Source organism: Mytilus californianus, unplaced genomic scaffold (assembly GCF_021869535.1).
Source record: "Mytilus californianus isolate M0D057914Y unplaced genomic scaffold, xbMytCali1.0.p SCAF_7, whole genome shotgun sequence".
Taxonomy (NCBI): domain Eukaryota; kingdom Metazoa; phylum Mollusca; class Bivalvia; order Mytilida; family Mytilidae; genus Mytilus; species Mytilus californianus.
Window position 1 is genome coordinate 40,860,892 of NW_026262723.1, and position 17,660 is coordinate 40,878,551.

At 32.0% G+C, this 17,660-nt stretch overlaps 1 protein-coding gene across 2 annotated transcripts in view; it reads right to left on the reverse strand.

Annotated features, from left to right (window-relative positions):
* LOC127708842 (substance-P receptor-like) overlaps window positions 1–12,805 on the reverse strand; it is a 64,325-nt gene extending 51,520 nt beyond the window's left edge. For both annotated transcript variants that reach the window (XM_052213990.1, XM_052213991.1), the window contains exon 1: window positions 12,416–12,805. In XM_052213990.1, the coding sequence (XP_052069950.1) occupies window positions 12,416–12,746 (331 nt within the window). In that variant the 5' untranslated portion in view covers window positions 12,747–12,805. The remainder of the gene's footprint in view (window positions 1–12,415) is intronic.
* Window positions 12,806–17,660: the final 4,855 nt, after the last annotated feature.

Below are 17,660 nucleotides of genomic sequence, written 5' to 3' on the forward strand. Positions count from 1 at the left end.
AAACAATTCAAACGAGAAAACTAACGGCCTAATTTATGTACAAAATAATGACCGATAAACTAATTTGATACACAGCAACAAACGATAACCACTGAATTACACGCTCCTGACTTGGGACATGCAGGCACATACAGAATGTGGCGGTGTTACACTAGTTTGAAGGCGCCAACACTTGATATGAAATTCTTTTTTTTTTTTTTAATTCTAGGAAGTAGCAAAATGTATTTTAAATAGACTGATAATAAAACTGATTTTAGTTCTGAAAGTTAATCTATTTATAAAGTTTTAATTAAATCGGACAAAATGTTTTAATACGAAATTGCAAGATACAGAAGAAAAATGTTGCATTAAACGTTCGCACGAAAACAGTTTTCGTTAGTTTTGCTTGAAACAAATTTTGAAAATCCGAAATTGTTACTTTTGGAGTGTAGGAAAGTTAAATTATTATAACGCATTAAGCCACAGTGACCTTAAAAAACAGCATCTATTCTTATATCGGCTATCATCAAATTATATATATATCCATTTTTCAGATTCTTGGTAAACAAATTATGTATGAAATAATGTCATTATGATTTGTATAATTACAAAATGAAAGAGCATTATTTTTCATTACTGATAAAATTTCTTTAATTAAGACATTTAACGTGGGAACAGAGAACAAAATCTTGATAATAAACTTACATTCAGTACAATTAGGTTACAAATTGGCCACATGTGTTCGGACTGCAATTTGTGTCTTGATGACTTTTTTCTCCCACTGATCAAGATGCAATGACTATAATTATTATTTATTGTCTGTTTTATTTGTAGCTCTTACTTTGATTCCGTCTAATAAGCAGTAGTGGAAAATTTCGAAAAAAGTTATGGCACTTTTTTTATCTTGACATAGAACTCTTAAGATAAAAGTAATTACGCAATATAACCCGATTCGGCCTTATACCAATCTTGCATATATTACTTGAATTTAGGGATTGGAACATTTATATAGTGTAAGGAACATGTTCTAGTACATAATTAATAAAACGAGAAATTATGATATGTTTATTTAATTACTGTAAATGCGTGCTTCGGAGCTCTTCCTCATAATTAGGAACTATGACTGATTTTCATATGATTGTATGTCAAAAATGCGTCGTAGATGCTGGGTTAACCCCATTGCGCTTTAAAGAGCCCGACCGATATGACGGTCACGTATCATTTTTTTTTTTTACCTTGGTAGGATGCTTTTCTGTTGTTTTTCCTGCGTGTAAACAGATTTTGGATCTTTCGGAATACACCAATGTATAAATAGTCGCGCATAATTTCCTGCGTCAAATCTATTCAGGTCCCGTGTCAAGTATAAACCACTAATATCTTGGTAAGAAGTAATAGAGATAATTACCTTTTAAAATATTATTACTTGCTTTTGCAAATATATAAATTCATAAACTCCTTTGACTGATTAGCCTTTTAACTAATTCTAATAAGCAATAACTAAATTCATGTAAATTCTAGACGCTCGCTTAACTTATGTAGTCCTAAGCTCACGCTATTACATGCAATCTGTGCAGAACGAAGTGCAAAATGCGCTTTTCCTCTTTTCCGGGAGGAATTGACTGAAAATAGTTACATTGTTTACCATAATTTTTATATACAAAAAAATGTTTGCCCCCGAAATGACGCGAAGCTTTGTGAGTAAAACTGCCATGACTCCGTCCGTGTGTAGTCCAATCTTGAGGTGCTCGAATACAACAGTTTTTGACTAATTTTGATGCAATTCACACGAGAGGCTAAATCAACAACACATGCAGTTCGATCAAGTTCAAAAATTACTGTCAATCGAAAACTTTTCTGGGAGTTCTCATGTTTCTTAATTTGCATTTTATTCACACAATAATAAACTGTCATCATAGAATATGAAAATAGATGTGACGATGGCTATAGTGAACCTTTTTTCATAGCAGATTTCCTGTAGTCATGTTCCATGTTTGGAGATTTCGCTTGGTTCACGGACGGAAGATTGATTGTTAAAGTTTCACAAACTACTTAAACAACATTTTACTAGCATTATGTGCCCATTAACTAACCAAGGCGCCAGAGAAAATGGAAAGCTCATCTGTTATTGTCGTTAAAAAGTACAACCTGTTGTTAGAATTTGACTGTAAAAAATTATGTATTTACAACAATATCGCTAAACTAGTATACATTATTTTTTATTGGCTAGCTGAAGCCCGACTCCGTGTGCGGGATTTTCTCGCTGCATTGAAGACCAATTGGTGGCCTTGTTTTGTTTCTGCTCTTTTGTAGGGTTGTCTTTTTGACACATTCCCCGTTTCTATTCTCTATCATATTTACAAGAAAACCGAGGAATAAAATAACTTTGATAGCATCACGCGTTGTTTAAACTTTTCTAAAAGAGAGGCGAAGGATACCAAAGGGACATTCAAACTCATAAGTCGAAAATAAACTGACAACGCCATGACTAAAAAAGAAAAAGACCAACAAGAGTAAACAAAACACAACACAGAAAACATTCTAACTGGTGGAATTCTTCTTCATGGTTTAATTACTGAGCATTGAGTTTTATTATTTAATTATTTGTAAAATGGTTTTGGAACTTTATTATGAAAAATTGTACAGTGTAATTCTTTCAGATCTGCCGAGAAGTTACTTCCTGTTGAATATTCTTTGAAATTTTATGATATCCAATGAGCATCGAATCATCGCACATTTCTCAGTTTCTATAATAAGGAATGATTTAATATTTGGACTTACATATAAACTTAATAATGGTTGTACCGTGTAAACTATTTTCATATCTGCTTCCTAATTGACGATACGTTGAATTTTTATATCTATTGAACATGATATGTTTTGTCAGGTTTTTAAAATCGATTTTTTACTTAGCCCACCATCGCGTGCAACTCCTTGTTTATAATTGTAAGACATGTTTTCGTTCTAAGAACGGATATATACTAACATGAACTATTTTCACTGAAAATCGTTGCATATAGAAAACTGTTTATTAAACCTTGCATCAACGCAAGATTGTCCCCTTGGAAGGGATTAATTTACTACTTGTTTTGTTTCACGTTGAACATACGGAAACTGGGTTTCTTTCTCTGTTTCGAGACTCGAAGGAGTGAAGATACTTAATTAACTGTCATACGAGTAACGATTGATTGATTGCCTAATATCGTGTCACACATATAAAAACAACTAAGCTTCATTCCATTAATGATTCTTCCCCGAAAATTGTCAGTGTACATTGTATACGAATCTTTAAATATCTTTTAAACTTTATGCATTTGTTATTTTATATCCTCTCCGTCAAAATTTATGTTATAAATGTTAATGTGTCAGACAGATACATATCTCTTTTCTACACCGATACAAAGATACATGTAAAACAACTCATTAATTTGTTCCGTTGTGTTATCTTAACAAATTAGAATTTGAGAAAGAAAACACTGGTATTGCATGAGGCAGACGCAAGTAATTTGTCTTGAATAACATATTACGTGTAAAATCAGAATTTCATTTGTTTGCAGGCGAATATATCAGGAAGCTAGTAAAAATGAAGTGCAAATTTCATTTTTTGGAACGTCCGGAAGACTCTTGGATTACGTGATGCTATTCAATTTTAAAGGAATCATATAACAGTACTCGTTGATTCTCTGTCATATTATAATCATCCTTAATATTATTTTTTATTATGCCTTCCCCTTTACCGAAAAAAAAGACAGAAAACAATATAATCATATCTCTTACCTTGACTTTGAACAATTTGTTAGGATTCAAAAACAATTTTAAAATTACTGATGGAGAACATATTGTGACCTTTAAATAAATAGTGAAGATCAAAATCCGCGACTGTACAAGATTATCAAACCAGTAACATATTTTCCTGTATCCTTTATTTCTCAAATTTTAATTTTGGCAGGTAAAAGTAATTTTAAAAATGTCATAGAAATTGTCCTCAATTAACTGAAAATTCACTCTCATTAAAATCTTCAATGAAGTTCAATGAGCAGAAAATATAAAAATTGGGAGCATTTTTTGAAGAGGATCCTATCACCTAAATATGTTTCTCGTCTGGATAGAATTTCATTTTTTTAAAGAAAAAATAACTTTACACTAGTCGACATCTTTTTTAATGAGTTTGATTTTAGGAGGAATCAAAAACCATTCGGTGATAAGAAAGACTTAAGCAAAGGTCGCATAATGCAAAATGTTTGGCATGGATTATATTGTTGACCTTTGATGGACCTGTCTATTATTTTAGGTCCTTTTATAGTCACAAAGCTCTTTAACTGTTTTGATTCTTGGCTTTTAAATATTTGGTTTTGAGCGTTTCTGTTGAAGGTGAATCAAAACAAACCCTTCGGACACATGTCATTTATAAAGTGTTGTTTTCATTGTGCTGTTGTGTTCACCAAAGTTATTTAATTGTATTTTAGATGATATTTTAGTTTTTGGATCTTTGGTTACCGAGTGGTCTAAGTAGTTCATCTGAAGTAATCACTATCTGTCAAAACTTAGGTTGTGAGTTCGAACCCGGCACGTGCTATCTTAAGCGACGAGGCTCACAAGTTTTTTCTGCCGAAGATTGGTGGTTCTCTCCGCGTACTCCGGCTTCCTCCTCAAATAAACACTTACCGCCACGATATTGACAAGAGTGCTGGAAGTTTCATTTTTTTTTTACATTTCACTTGTTTTGTAGTGGTTGCTATTTTCTGTTTAGATACATTTAGGATACAGAAAAATATTTCATGTTTGTAATAATATCATAAGGACCACACAAAGGTTATAAAGATTTTGATTTCATATTAAGCAGCAATCTAGATTATCTTTTCCTTGGAGTTCGGTATTTTTGTTATTTTACTTTTTATGTACTTCTTCTCTTGAAATTTGGTGGATATTTGTCTCATAGGCAATCATACCACATCCCCTTATTTTTATATTCTTGTGTTTTTATTATGAAATTCAGCAATATACTTTATTGATTAAAAATATTTGATATTTCAATAAAATTGTGTTATCGTTATTCATTTTATTAAATAAAAAATTAATGTTTAATATTCGGCGATTTATATTGATTTTGTCTTGAAGTTACCATGTAGGCATTTCAATTAAAAATATCAATTTCTGGAATATGAATGAAAATTGGCCTATTGAGTTATTAAGTTGATCTACCACACAAAGGTTATTAAGATTTGATGTCATATTAAGCAACATTTTAGATTATCTTTATCAAATGCTTCATATGTAGATGCTTGATATTTTATATATGCTATTATATTGATGTACAGTTCAATAGTTCATAAAGGATTAGGCTATGTTAAGCACTATTTGCAAAAATAAAATTTTCTGATGTACCTAAGTAGACTTATGACACGCTACGACTATTAATTTAATGATTCCTATATGATTTTCTTAAAGATTATGCAATATTCTTAGGTATAACTTATCCGTTTGTGTGTTCCCATTGCGCATACTACCCCCCCCCCTTAACGGCGCGTCGTCAATGACATGTTAAGCGACCTCTAACGCAAGTGAGATTGATGTCAGTAACCTGAGCAGGCTTGTTATCTCCCGTTATTTTCCCCTAGCGGTAGATGACGACTCTAGGTTCTAGTCTGATCTTTTTATCTGTACATTGAAGTTAAAAAAATGGACTCTTACAATTTTTAGTTGTGAATAGAATAGTTACATAGTTACATTCTTTATTTACTGTTAAATGTAGAAGAGTATGTTTAGTAGACTTAGACTTTGAAACCTGGTCCCAGACAGGGTTATTTTATATCGTTACTGTAATACTCGTATTTTTTACACTGTACTTAGCTAGTCTGTTTTACCGCCAACTATACCCTATTACATATTGACGAAAAAAGTGTGGTAGACAAAAGGCACTGCTGTTACTTTTGTGATTAATTAATTTCAATAATATCCAGACATCTAGAATAAGTATATGCTGAGTAATGGTTCAAAAATTTGAGTAAACATAAAGAAAAAAGATTGCAAAGATTAGACAAAGCAAGACTGGACAGAGATCACAAACATGATATAAATTTATTAGACAAAAAGGGAAGGGTTTCTGATTTTACACCGTCGACTGTCATGCTGAATTATATAGAAATTCAGTCATAAAACACACGCACCATGTGACTATTGTAAAGAACTTGACTTAAAAAAGAACAATATATAACAGATATAAAATAAATCATGCTTATTTCTACATTATACAAGTAAAAAAAAGTACAATCCTTTCGCTATAAACACAATAAACACATTTCCATTGACAAACCTTAAAAAGTTACTTAGATTCGAATTAGCATGTGTCACTTGTAATTTTCTTATTCAATTCAGTTTGACGTTTTTTTCCTTTCTGCGATAGCACTGTATATATTCGGTTTCAGACCTTTGGCGCCTTTTTCCTATAGTCGAGCTAGTTTAACAATTCACTTAGAATTTACTAAATATGATAAATAAATAATTTTGTAGATTGTGCTGACAATTTTTTTTTTTTTTTTTTGTCTGATAATAACAGTGCTTTATACTATTTTGTCTGTCACTAGAGACAAGAATTGGAACAAAGCACTAACGGGATTCCCGAGTTAATTAACGTACAAGAGAACTATGCACTCTCCCTACCTGAGGCTCAAGACTTTTAAATGTCTCCATTCCGATCGGATGTGCACAGCAGGAAAACAGACGCCCCTCGTTAGCACCCGTATTACCGCTAGATAATATATGTCCAGGTTACCATATTTGTAAGAAACCATTTGATTAAAAATTTGTTTTGATCATTTTGGTTGCCATAGATGACACCCTAATTTAGTGTTTTTACAAATTGACTATTTTGATATTTAATCAAATCACTAATACCAAATTCCAAAATGCAACGTATGACCGCCTTACAAAAACATTTCCAGTATTTGATAAAGACGAAACACGTTGTTTGACCTACGTCGCTGCATGCAAATACTGCATGCAAATAATCGAGGTAACATGTATACTGAAGCATGATAACTTGTAATTCCCTAAAATCATTGAAGCCCAGAAAACTTTGACGACAATTTTTCTTGTACAGTGAGTGTTTTAAAAGTTGGAACTATCGGCAAGCAGAAAGTGGCTGCACAGTAGATGTAAAACTCACTAATACATAATCAATATGCCGACAAAATATAAAGCCGTTCCCTTCATAGAAGCCAAGCAAAGTTTTCTACCCAAGGCTTATATGACGGACGGACGGTATGAGGAACGGAGTCGAGCAGTAATTAGACCAGATTCGCTATCTGCGCGTCTATTTGTTTGTAATATTGTTATTGATATATAAATGCCCATTAATTCGAATACATTACCGGAGATGACAGAACACCACACTCTCTGCACGTGCAACCAAATCCTTGAGTGGATCGTAAGTGACCTGTTGCAAGACCAACAATCTATCCCTATATACGATTATGTTAATGGGTAGTCGGAATTTCAAAAAAAAAAATTAATCAAAATAACATTTCCGTGATAGCGCCACTATGTTTGCTTTCAAGTTGTTAAAATTATAGGTTTACCAAAGAAATGGGAAGTTACTGTAATAGATTCTTATTCAATTTAAAAAAAAAAATATCTGCAATTAATTAATACAAGTCATATTAATTCGTTGAAATTGCTCGCATTTGGTATATTCCTAATCCTGAATTTAATTTCTTTCACCAATTTGTTATCTCTTAGTAATGAGACCATAATAATCTTTTTTTTCTATCATCATAAACCCAATCGGCGTTCAACAATAAACAACAAAAAAAAAAACCCAAAAAATAACAGAGATTCAACTATAATTATTAATCTTTTCATAAACAACTAAAATATGAATGTAGTAATAAAATTTAAAAATATGAGCCAAAACAATAACCTAGACATTTATCTTTAACATTCAATACAAAAAGTAGTATCAATTATTATCACGTAGGAGTCACTTACAAAATGAAACCATGTAAATGCTTAAGCCACGTGAATGAAACAATAAAGCCTATCTTAAAGGTCATTAAGGGTGTACATTTATATCCCAAGCATACCCTAATGACTTATTAATCTCCACTTCTACCTGCAGTAATCTGAGAAAGAAATTACAAAACAAATGTATGCCTTGCAACGGACCACTCAAAGAGTTGTTGCAAGGGTTTTTAACGTGCAGAGAGCGTGGCACGTTCTCTACACGAGGCATCGAATTAAACGCCCCATTATGACCGGACGTGACTGCGTATTTATACATCCAGTACAACAAAACAGACGCCCCGCTTTTGCATGGGTTTGACTGGTGGTCAGAAAAAGACAAAAAGGGACAAAGTTTCTATTCCCTAGTTACCAGATGCATTGGTGATTGGCTTCTAAGCATTCAGTTTGATTACTAAGAACCTTTTTTGATGTTTTTTTTTTAAATGTCTCATGTTTTCATAAAGTATTTGCGCATCTGACGAGGAAAGTTTAACTAAAAATTGATCACAAATTACACTTGTAGTTTAAGTGAAAAAAAGGAAAACAATTTGTTAATGTATACGTATAGATGGAAGTGATTTCTCAAATAATGTCTTTTCAAAGACTAAACCACAGGAACCCTCCGCCACTATTGACATCCATTGTGTTGCTTGTAGCAAATAAAAATCCGATAACAATTCCCATTCTGTGATGTAAACGTGGGCGAGATTGTGGTTTCAAGGGAAACATATATTCCATAACGGTTAACCAAACAAACCCTGTGTCTGTAAAACTTTCGGAATGAAGTTCAATATTACTATGAAGAAACCTTAGTTTATTATTTTTATTGTAAGAAGCAACCTTCTATCAAGGTATTTATTGAGAGAATATCCCCCATAAGCTTCTACTGTTCTACTTGGAAAGTTTACAATCAGAAAAACTTTTGTCTTTTGTCGCAAAGATTTATTCCCGAAGATACGAAGCAGTCCTAACTGTATCTAATATCCTTCATTTCAAGATATCAGTTGGAAAGATACTTTCAACACAGTCACACAACTGTATCTCTGTACTGATACGTGAGTAAAACGATAATGCAATCCCCTTTTCATTATTCTTATAGAAGCCCCCCCCCCCATACGAAGTGTGTCTCATACTAAAAAAGGAACTAATTTACGAGAAGACGATCAAAGTTATTAAGTATATTAAACAATTAACAATATATATTGCTTTTATGTTAGTGAAAAGATAAAGAATTAGTAGTTTGACAACCCAAAGTATTTCCATTAAAAATAGCCAACGTTCGAAGTTGAACGATTAGATATGCGGTTTTTATTTATATGTAAGAGAAAAAAATAAAGGCATATTTCATATAATTAAATAATTGCAATCATTTACAAATATCACAAATTCTTATGTCTTGGTTTGCTTGATGCCAATCAAACATCATTGCAAAAATAATGAAGTCTCCATGATGCCTTGATACTATAATGGTTTCGATACATCTGTTTTCTTTTAATTTGAATTCAGATGAGACATACCTCATATGTTCAATGTAATTGTATTTGTTATATTATTTATATATTTCGTAGTACAAATCGGTGGGAGAATAAACCAACAGCATAATATGATGATGAATTCATCGTTTGATTCCCTTACTTACATTATTTACTTACTGGTGGCACATTTGGAACAGGATCTGATTACCCTTCAGGAGCACTTGAGATCATCCCTGGGTTTTGGTCGGGTTCGTGTTTCTCAGTCTTCAGTTTTCCATGTTTTCTATACTGTTGTTTGTCTTTTTATCGTTTTTCGTCTTTTGACATAGTGTCAGATTGCCATCAACTTAGGAGTTTTAATGTCGTTTTTGATATTTTCCGCCTCTCTTTTTATGTCTGATCAACCACAAAATCCTAGGCCTGGACTTATCCCAACCGACAGTTAAACCAATTATAAAGGAGTGAATCCGTGTGACTGTTAGGATGTAATAATAATTTTCTTCACTATAACCATCCAGCAAATACATGTCCGAATAACAAAGTGTTAATATATTTACATATAAGTGTTATCATTTATCAGCAAAAAGGTTTTGGCAATTAAATCAGAATAAAAGATAGTACAGCGGTTCATATTGCCATACAAAAGTAATGACAAGGCATCAATTTGATGACAGAAAAATAGACGTAATTAAGATTTCATTCCAAATCCATAACTTTAAAACATCTTCTGAAAGTATTACTGTATCTAAATAATTGGACATAATGACACTATTCCTGTTTATTAAAACTAATTGACCTTTTTAGAACAAGTAAACAGATAAAATCATTATTTATTACTTCTATGTAAATCAGATATAGTCGTCTCATATCTTCGTGGCTAACGCCCCTCAGATATGAGAAGACTACATCTAGTACTTATATATTTTTATATCTGACTTTAGACAAATATTCGAAACGTAAAGGGTACAGGGATGAACATGCAATAAAAGTTGGTTAATAGATAGCTCCCACCGCGATAATGTAGACATTACAGAATAAAATTAAACAGTTACATTAATTTATCTAGTGTTAATTAACGCATCAAAGATTGCTGGCAGTTGATGTGGCTGAAAGTACCAAAAACTACTGATAAATAAATTATTCTTAATAGTACACTCTGACACAGTTTTCGTTATAAGTTATGATTACATGTACAAAGAGTTTAGAAGAATCTTTAAGAAATAACCGTGCGCTCGTTTTATACTGCTTTATTGTTAATAATAAATATTACACGTTTTTTTATGTTTTACACTACAGTTGACCTAGTAAGATTGGATGAAAATATTTAACATAAAATATGATAGCAATTTTAGTGATTTATTACGTCAAAAAATGACTACAAAGTTAGTTCATACTTCGATCTTTTTTTAAAAAAACATGTTGTTGGCAGTTTTGGGGAAACTGTCAAAGTCAATGAAAGTAAAACTATATACCCAGTTGTATAAAACTCAAGTAGTTTTTTTGCGATTCTGTTATAAGAATTGGAGCCAAGACGATAGTCCGTACTATTGGTCATAACAGATTCCCCTATTTGAAATGTGTATATTATTGTTTCAAAAAGGAATACCTCGGAAAAGTTAAAATATTTAAAAATTCGACCAGTATGTTCATGCACCAATTAATTGAATTAATCTGTAGTCTTCTAATTAGAAACCTGCTTTTGTATCTACATATTAATAACATTAGGAATAAAGGATGTACACTTTTTTAGTAGTTTAATCAAACACCATAAAGCTCACAAATATTTACACATCTAGAGATTACCATGCGAACGGACATTAAGCAAGCGCTTAGAAGCTAGGAAGACAGGCTCTAAGTATTTTGTGAATGAAATTTACAAAATTGACAGAAGAAAAGCCATAAAGTATGAGTAATAAAAAGAATACGATCTGACAAAAAATGTATTTTTTTCAGAAAGCCCCTTTCTCAAAAATGTTTCTCCATATTGTATTTCGTAACCTATCTTAATAATTCGAGGTTTTTTAAAGATTCATGTACAATGTACGTAAAAAAAAAGTGACTACAAAAGATAAAAGTTACACCAATAAAGTATTAGTAATAAAAAGAAAACGATAATTTTTTGTGCTTACTTAATTTCAAACATTAAAAAAAAACGCTTAAAATTCAGATAAAAAAAAAGATACATTCATTCAAATTTAAAAGGGATCTGACAAAAAATGTATTTTTTTCAGAAAGCCCCTTTCTCAAAAATGTTTCTTCATATTGTATTTAGTAACCAATCTTAATAATTCGAGGATTTTTAAAGATTCATGTACAATGTACGTAAAAAAAAAGTGACTACAAAAGATAAAAGTTACACCAATATTTATCAAATAACCAGTTGGTAAAATATGAATCTTGTTTGAAAAGGTTCAAGGAAAGTGTGTGTACAAAGTAGAGATATGTAACTGTCAACGGAGAAAACAGACCCTATAAAAAACGTAGATTTTCAAAGACTTCCAAAGAATTTTTAACATTCCAGAAATAGTAAAAATTGCTTTTATTACAGACTTTGTCATATTATAAGATAACAAAATTATTTAACGATTGTAAGAGCACTGGTAAGTAGAACAGAAATATTTGTAATTTAACAAATACGGTATTCAAATATATAAAAAAAAGAAATGCCTGTACTAAGATAGGAATATGCCTGTTGTTTTCCGTTCGTTCCTTTGGTTGGTATAGTGGAGAGTAATGATCTTGTCAGGTTTTATGGACCCCCCCCTTGAATATACTTAGGGAGTTCGATATTTTTGTTCATACTTTTTTGCAAGTTTTTTTTTTTTTTATATAATTTAGAAAACCAACGCATAGTGGGAATCTTGTGTATAAGTAAATATACTTTTGCTGAAAACGGTAGAAATGGTAGTCAAATGTAATCTACCTTGTAATAAGTTCATTGCAAGTTGATATCTGTTTCTTACCTTGAGCAAAACTGTTGACTTTACAGAAAAAAGATCCAAGTATCCATCCTTCTGACAAATCGCTTACAAGGTTTACCCAAGTACAGGACAAAGTCACCAATAAATCTGAGGCGGCTAAATTCACAATGTAAAAATTAGTAGTTGTCCTCATCCGTTTGTTTTTCGCAACTACTAGAATTATAAGAATATTTCCAACGACGGATACCAGTATCATTAAGGAATATACAAATATTTTCAGACTCGCTTCCCATAATGGAATTTTTCTGAATTCTTTAGGATACGGATGTAGTCGCGAATCTAAAATGTCCATCGTCGTCCTTTCGAAGGACATTGTGTTAGTTCCAAAATAATCAGTATCCAAAGAGTAGTTGGAAACGTTTGTTTCAAATCCGCTCATTTTGATAAATGGGAAAGATAATAGTTCTGTTTCATTCATTTTTCCACCTGTTGGCCTTATTTAGTAAGCACATCTTTAAAACGCAATAATTAATTACACTTCAAAAAAGTTTCTTAATATTATCAACGGAAATCTGACAGTTAAAGAATTCAACCTGATTGAAGTTAATCTATTTGATGAAACAGTTTATGAAACTGCTGAATCGTAAAAGTTGTACTACAGTCAAATGTGTGAACAATTTTTCCAATAAAACTATTATCCGAACCCTACGATTTGTAAGTGGGAAAAGATTGATGTCACCACATAACCTATAAACAATGCAAGTCGACAATTTGCCATAAGTGAACCATCGATCTACCAATTATATTATCCAATCTGAAATGATCTATTAACCGATCATATACATTAAACGTAACGGGACACCATCCTTTTTCTGAATCAAGAATATAGTATTAAGTTCTCAAATAATTTCCGGTTTCTTCTTTTCGTTTCTTTATCAAGGCAATCAAATCATACACAATATCTTTGGTTTTTTGTATATCGAAAACTTGTCTGTTTATATATATATATATGTGTATATATTACACTCATTAGCTAATTTAACTTACATTCTTAGGTATTTATATTTGGGATTATGTTAAAGAGTTTATTATATAACTATATACATGTATATAGATATAACTAGAGGCTCTCAAGAGCCTGTTTCGCTCACCTTGGTCTATGTGCATATTAAACAAAGGACACATGACAAAATTGTGTTTTGTTGATGGTGATGTGTTTGTAGATCTTACTTTACTGAACATTCTTGCTGCTTACAATTATCTCTATCTATAATGAACTTGGCCCAGTAGTTACAGTGGAAAATATTTTGTATAAATTTACAAAAATTTACAAATTTTATGAAAATTGTAAAAAATTGACTATTAAGTGCAATAACTCCTTAAGGGGTCAATTGACAATTTTGGTCATGTTGACTTATTTGAAGATCTTACTTTGCTGTACATTATTGCTGTTTACAGTTTATCTCTATCTATAATAATATTCAAGATATTAACCAAAAACGGCAAAATTTCCTTAAAATTACCAATTCAGGGGCAGCAACCCAACAACGGGTTGTTCGATTCATCTGTATTAGATAGATCTTGACCTGATAAACAATTTTATCCCGTCAGATTTGCTCTAAATGCTTTGGTTTCAGAGATATAAGCCAAAATCTACATTTTACCCCTATATTCTATTTTTAGCCATGGCGGCCGTCTTGGTTGGTTGGCCGGGTCACCGGACACATTTTTTAAACTAGATACCCCAATGATGATTGTGGCCAAGTTTGGTTAAATTTGGCCAAGTAGTTTCAGAGGAGAAGATTTTTGTAAAAGTTGACGGACGACGAAGGACGACGAACGCCAAGTGATGAGAAAAGCTCACTTGGCCCTTTGGGCCAGATGAGCTAAAAATGTATTAGTTATTTTTTAATACAAAATGTATACTTAGCTTTTATCATTTAATATTTTGCGTTTACTGTATGTCTGAAAGTATATTAAAACTGTCCTCCGGTTCAGCTGTTTGTATCTACTTAAAGACACACAGAAGAAAATATTTGAGACATACATGTTTTTTTGTTTTCGCTTTGATATTCTATCAATTGATAATTGACATTGGGATGTTATTATTTTGACATTTTTGCTTAAAGATATATTTTATTTAACAATCAATAAGAGGAAAAATAAACTGTAAAAAATAAATATATCCGCGTATTGCTTATATTGTCTGTGTGTTAGATACTTTTTGTACCAGGCTGGTTATCCTCATAGCATGTCAGTTCTTTTCCAGTTTAGAATAATAATAAACATACATACAGTTTGTTTAATTAAAAACTCATCCTTATTGATATTGTGTTGGATACAACTGTGCTTAGATAAACAAAATAGCGAATTTTACATTTTTGTACCTGCAGCTATTAGTTTTACTGATAACAAAATTCCGAAGAAATATCAGAAATATTATAAAAGATTTTGCGGTATAGAAAGATGAACGGCGTTACATTAACACATTAGTGGTATTAATTAAAGCGAACGTTTTAATTGAGTGTATTCGCATTCGCTATGTAACGTTAAGTACGGAGATAAAATGTTTTTAATCAGCTCCACAGCAACCACTGAAATTGCATTACTGGGTTAACAATGAAGATGGTTTTGTTTTCAGATTTAGGTTAGAAAAGCAGTCGGATAATTTGTGACTCGACGATTATATTCTAAAGAAAATTAATCTCATTTCACTAGATTTTTTTTTTTATTAATAAGCGACTGTTATGTCCCAATAACGTTAAAATATTTTAAACAGAACAAATAAATTATATAAATATGCATCTGCATTTAAGTATAGATATAATATACTACTCTAAAGAAGAAACAACTTTCAAATATTATGCATTGAACATATATTTTTTTTTTAATTTGGTCACGTCCTGAATTTAAAATAAATAATTTCCACTGGACGTTAAGCAAGCAACACATTTTGTTTGCTGAGACATTTTTATGCTTTAACTTGGATGCATCTATATTACTAAATTAGGGGACCTGATTTTGTTTGTCGCTCCTCGTCTGCCACATAAAATCAATCAATGGCTCTACCCTAATGGTACTATGAGAACTGAATTGTGTTATCCTCTTTAACGAGTATACATTTTGGGTTAGTAGGGGGAATAATTTGGAAAACAAAATGATTTCCGGAGGTCTTATCCGTCATAACCATCGATTTCGGATTGTATGCCTTCTAATCCCGGGTGACTGCCCATCAATTCTCGGGACTCTAGAAAACTCGGCCTTTAACAAAATCGCCATTAAGATATTGAGTTTCAAATAACTTGGATATATTTATATATTTCGTATAAGAATGTCACATTCAGGGGGAGTGGTTTAATTTTATTCATATATCTAGGAATACATCTACCACAGCACGTGATATCAACCTGGTTTTTGATGGAATTGGTCAAGCGCAGTCTTTAGTTTTCTATGTTGTATTTTGTATACTGTTCGTCGTTTGATCGCTTTTCGTGTTTTGCCATGGCATTGTCAGTTTGTTTCAAGTTTTAATATCTCTTCAGTATCTTTCGCCTCTTTTCTAAGCCTGTTCAGATATTCAAAGCACGTATAAAACACGTGGAAAGATCAAAGAAACCAGTTTTCTGTTTGAAATTTAACGCCAAATCTCATTTTAGAAATATAAATGTAAATGTTTGTTTGGACTTGCCTCTATAACACAGGCTAAATGATTTGACTGAAAGTATGTTTGACGTGTACATTGAAATAAAATCACCCTTTACCCTCACTAATTAATCCATTATTGGACATTCATAACACCTGAGATCAGCCACAGTTTTGTGGTGGGGTTCGTGTTGCTCAGTCTTTAGTTTTCTGTCTTGTGTTTTGTGTACTGTTTTTTGTCTTTGTCTTTTTTTTTTTTTGCCATGGTGTTGTCAGTTTATTTTTTATTTTTCGACTTATGAGTTTGAATGTCCCTTTGGTATCTTTCGCCTTTCTTTTTAATAGTGATTACCATCTAATTCACATCATGATTTTATCAGATAACAATACGGATTATAACAATCGCTTCACTAAATATGGTAATTTAATTCAGTCGCATTGCGGGTGTTCCTACATTTCTGACTTTAATGGTTTATACTTACTAATTGCTAAAATGTTTTTACTAATGGGCGATGGATTGACGAAATCAAAGAGGTTTTAACATTAAGTCGTAAGATAAAAAAAAATCCGATGAATTTTAAGTCATCACAAACATGTCCTTTGATTGAGTTAAGCCATTTCAGTTGATATTTATTAGTGTGTCTTTCTATGTTGTGATGTTACACTATTGTTTCAGAAAAAGGGTGAAGGTTTGGTACCGTTAAAACGTTTAAACCCGCTGCAATTGTTTGCACCTGTCCTTAGTCAGGAATCTGATGTTCAGTAGTTGTCGTTTGTTGATTTGGTTCATAAGTGTTTCTCGTTTCTCGTTTTTATATAGATTAGACCGTTGGTTTTCCCGTTTGAATGGTTTTACACTAGTAATTTTTGGGGCCCTTTATAGCTTGCTGCTCGGGAGCCAAGGCTCCGTGTTGAAGACCGTACTTTGACCTATAAAGGTTTACTTTTATAAATTTTGACTTGGATGGAGAGTTGTCTCATTGGCACTCATACCACATCTTCTTATATCCCTGTCCCAAGTCTGGAGCCTGTAGTTCAATGGTTGTAGTTGATTCATGTCGGTAATATTTGTTTTTCGTAAAATGTTTAGTTATAAATTTGGTTGTTAGTTTTCTCAATTGAATTGTTTCATATTTTTTATGTCGGAGCCTTTTATAGCCGACTTTACGGTATGGGTTTTTCTCATTGTTGAAGGCCCTACGTTTGCCTATAATTGCTTACATACACTTCATTTGAACTTTGGTGGATAGTTGTCTCATTGGCAATCATACCTCATCCCTTTATTTTTATATTGTTTATAAAATTAATTTGTTATAAAAACTCATTTTTAAAACCTTGTATAAAATATAAGCACAATATATCGATGACGAATGGTAAATAGGTCTTATATCTTTAGATACTGAAATAGTCGTCTGATCTGTACATTAACACCCGATTGTGATATTGTGACGGAGTGTAAACATCAACGACGTCATAGGCAACATAGCGATAAACAGATTATCAATGGTCTTTCAAACTCGAAGATGTTTCTCGGCCACATCTCATCTCGGGGCTGTCGCTCATAGATGAGATTGTAGCTGAGAAACACCCTCTCGTTTTGGAAAACCATCGATAATCTATAAATATCAAAACATTTGTTTTAAAA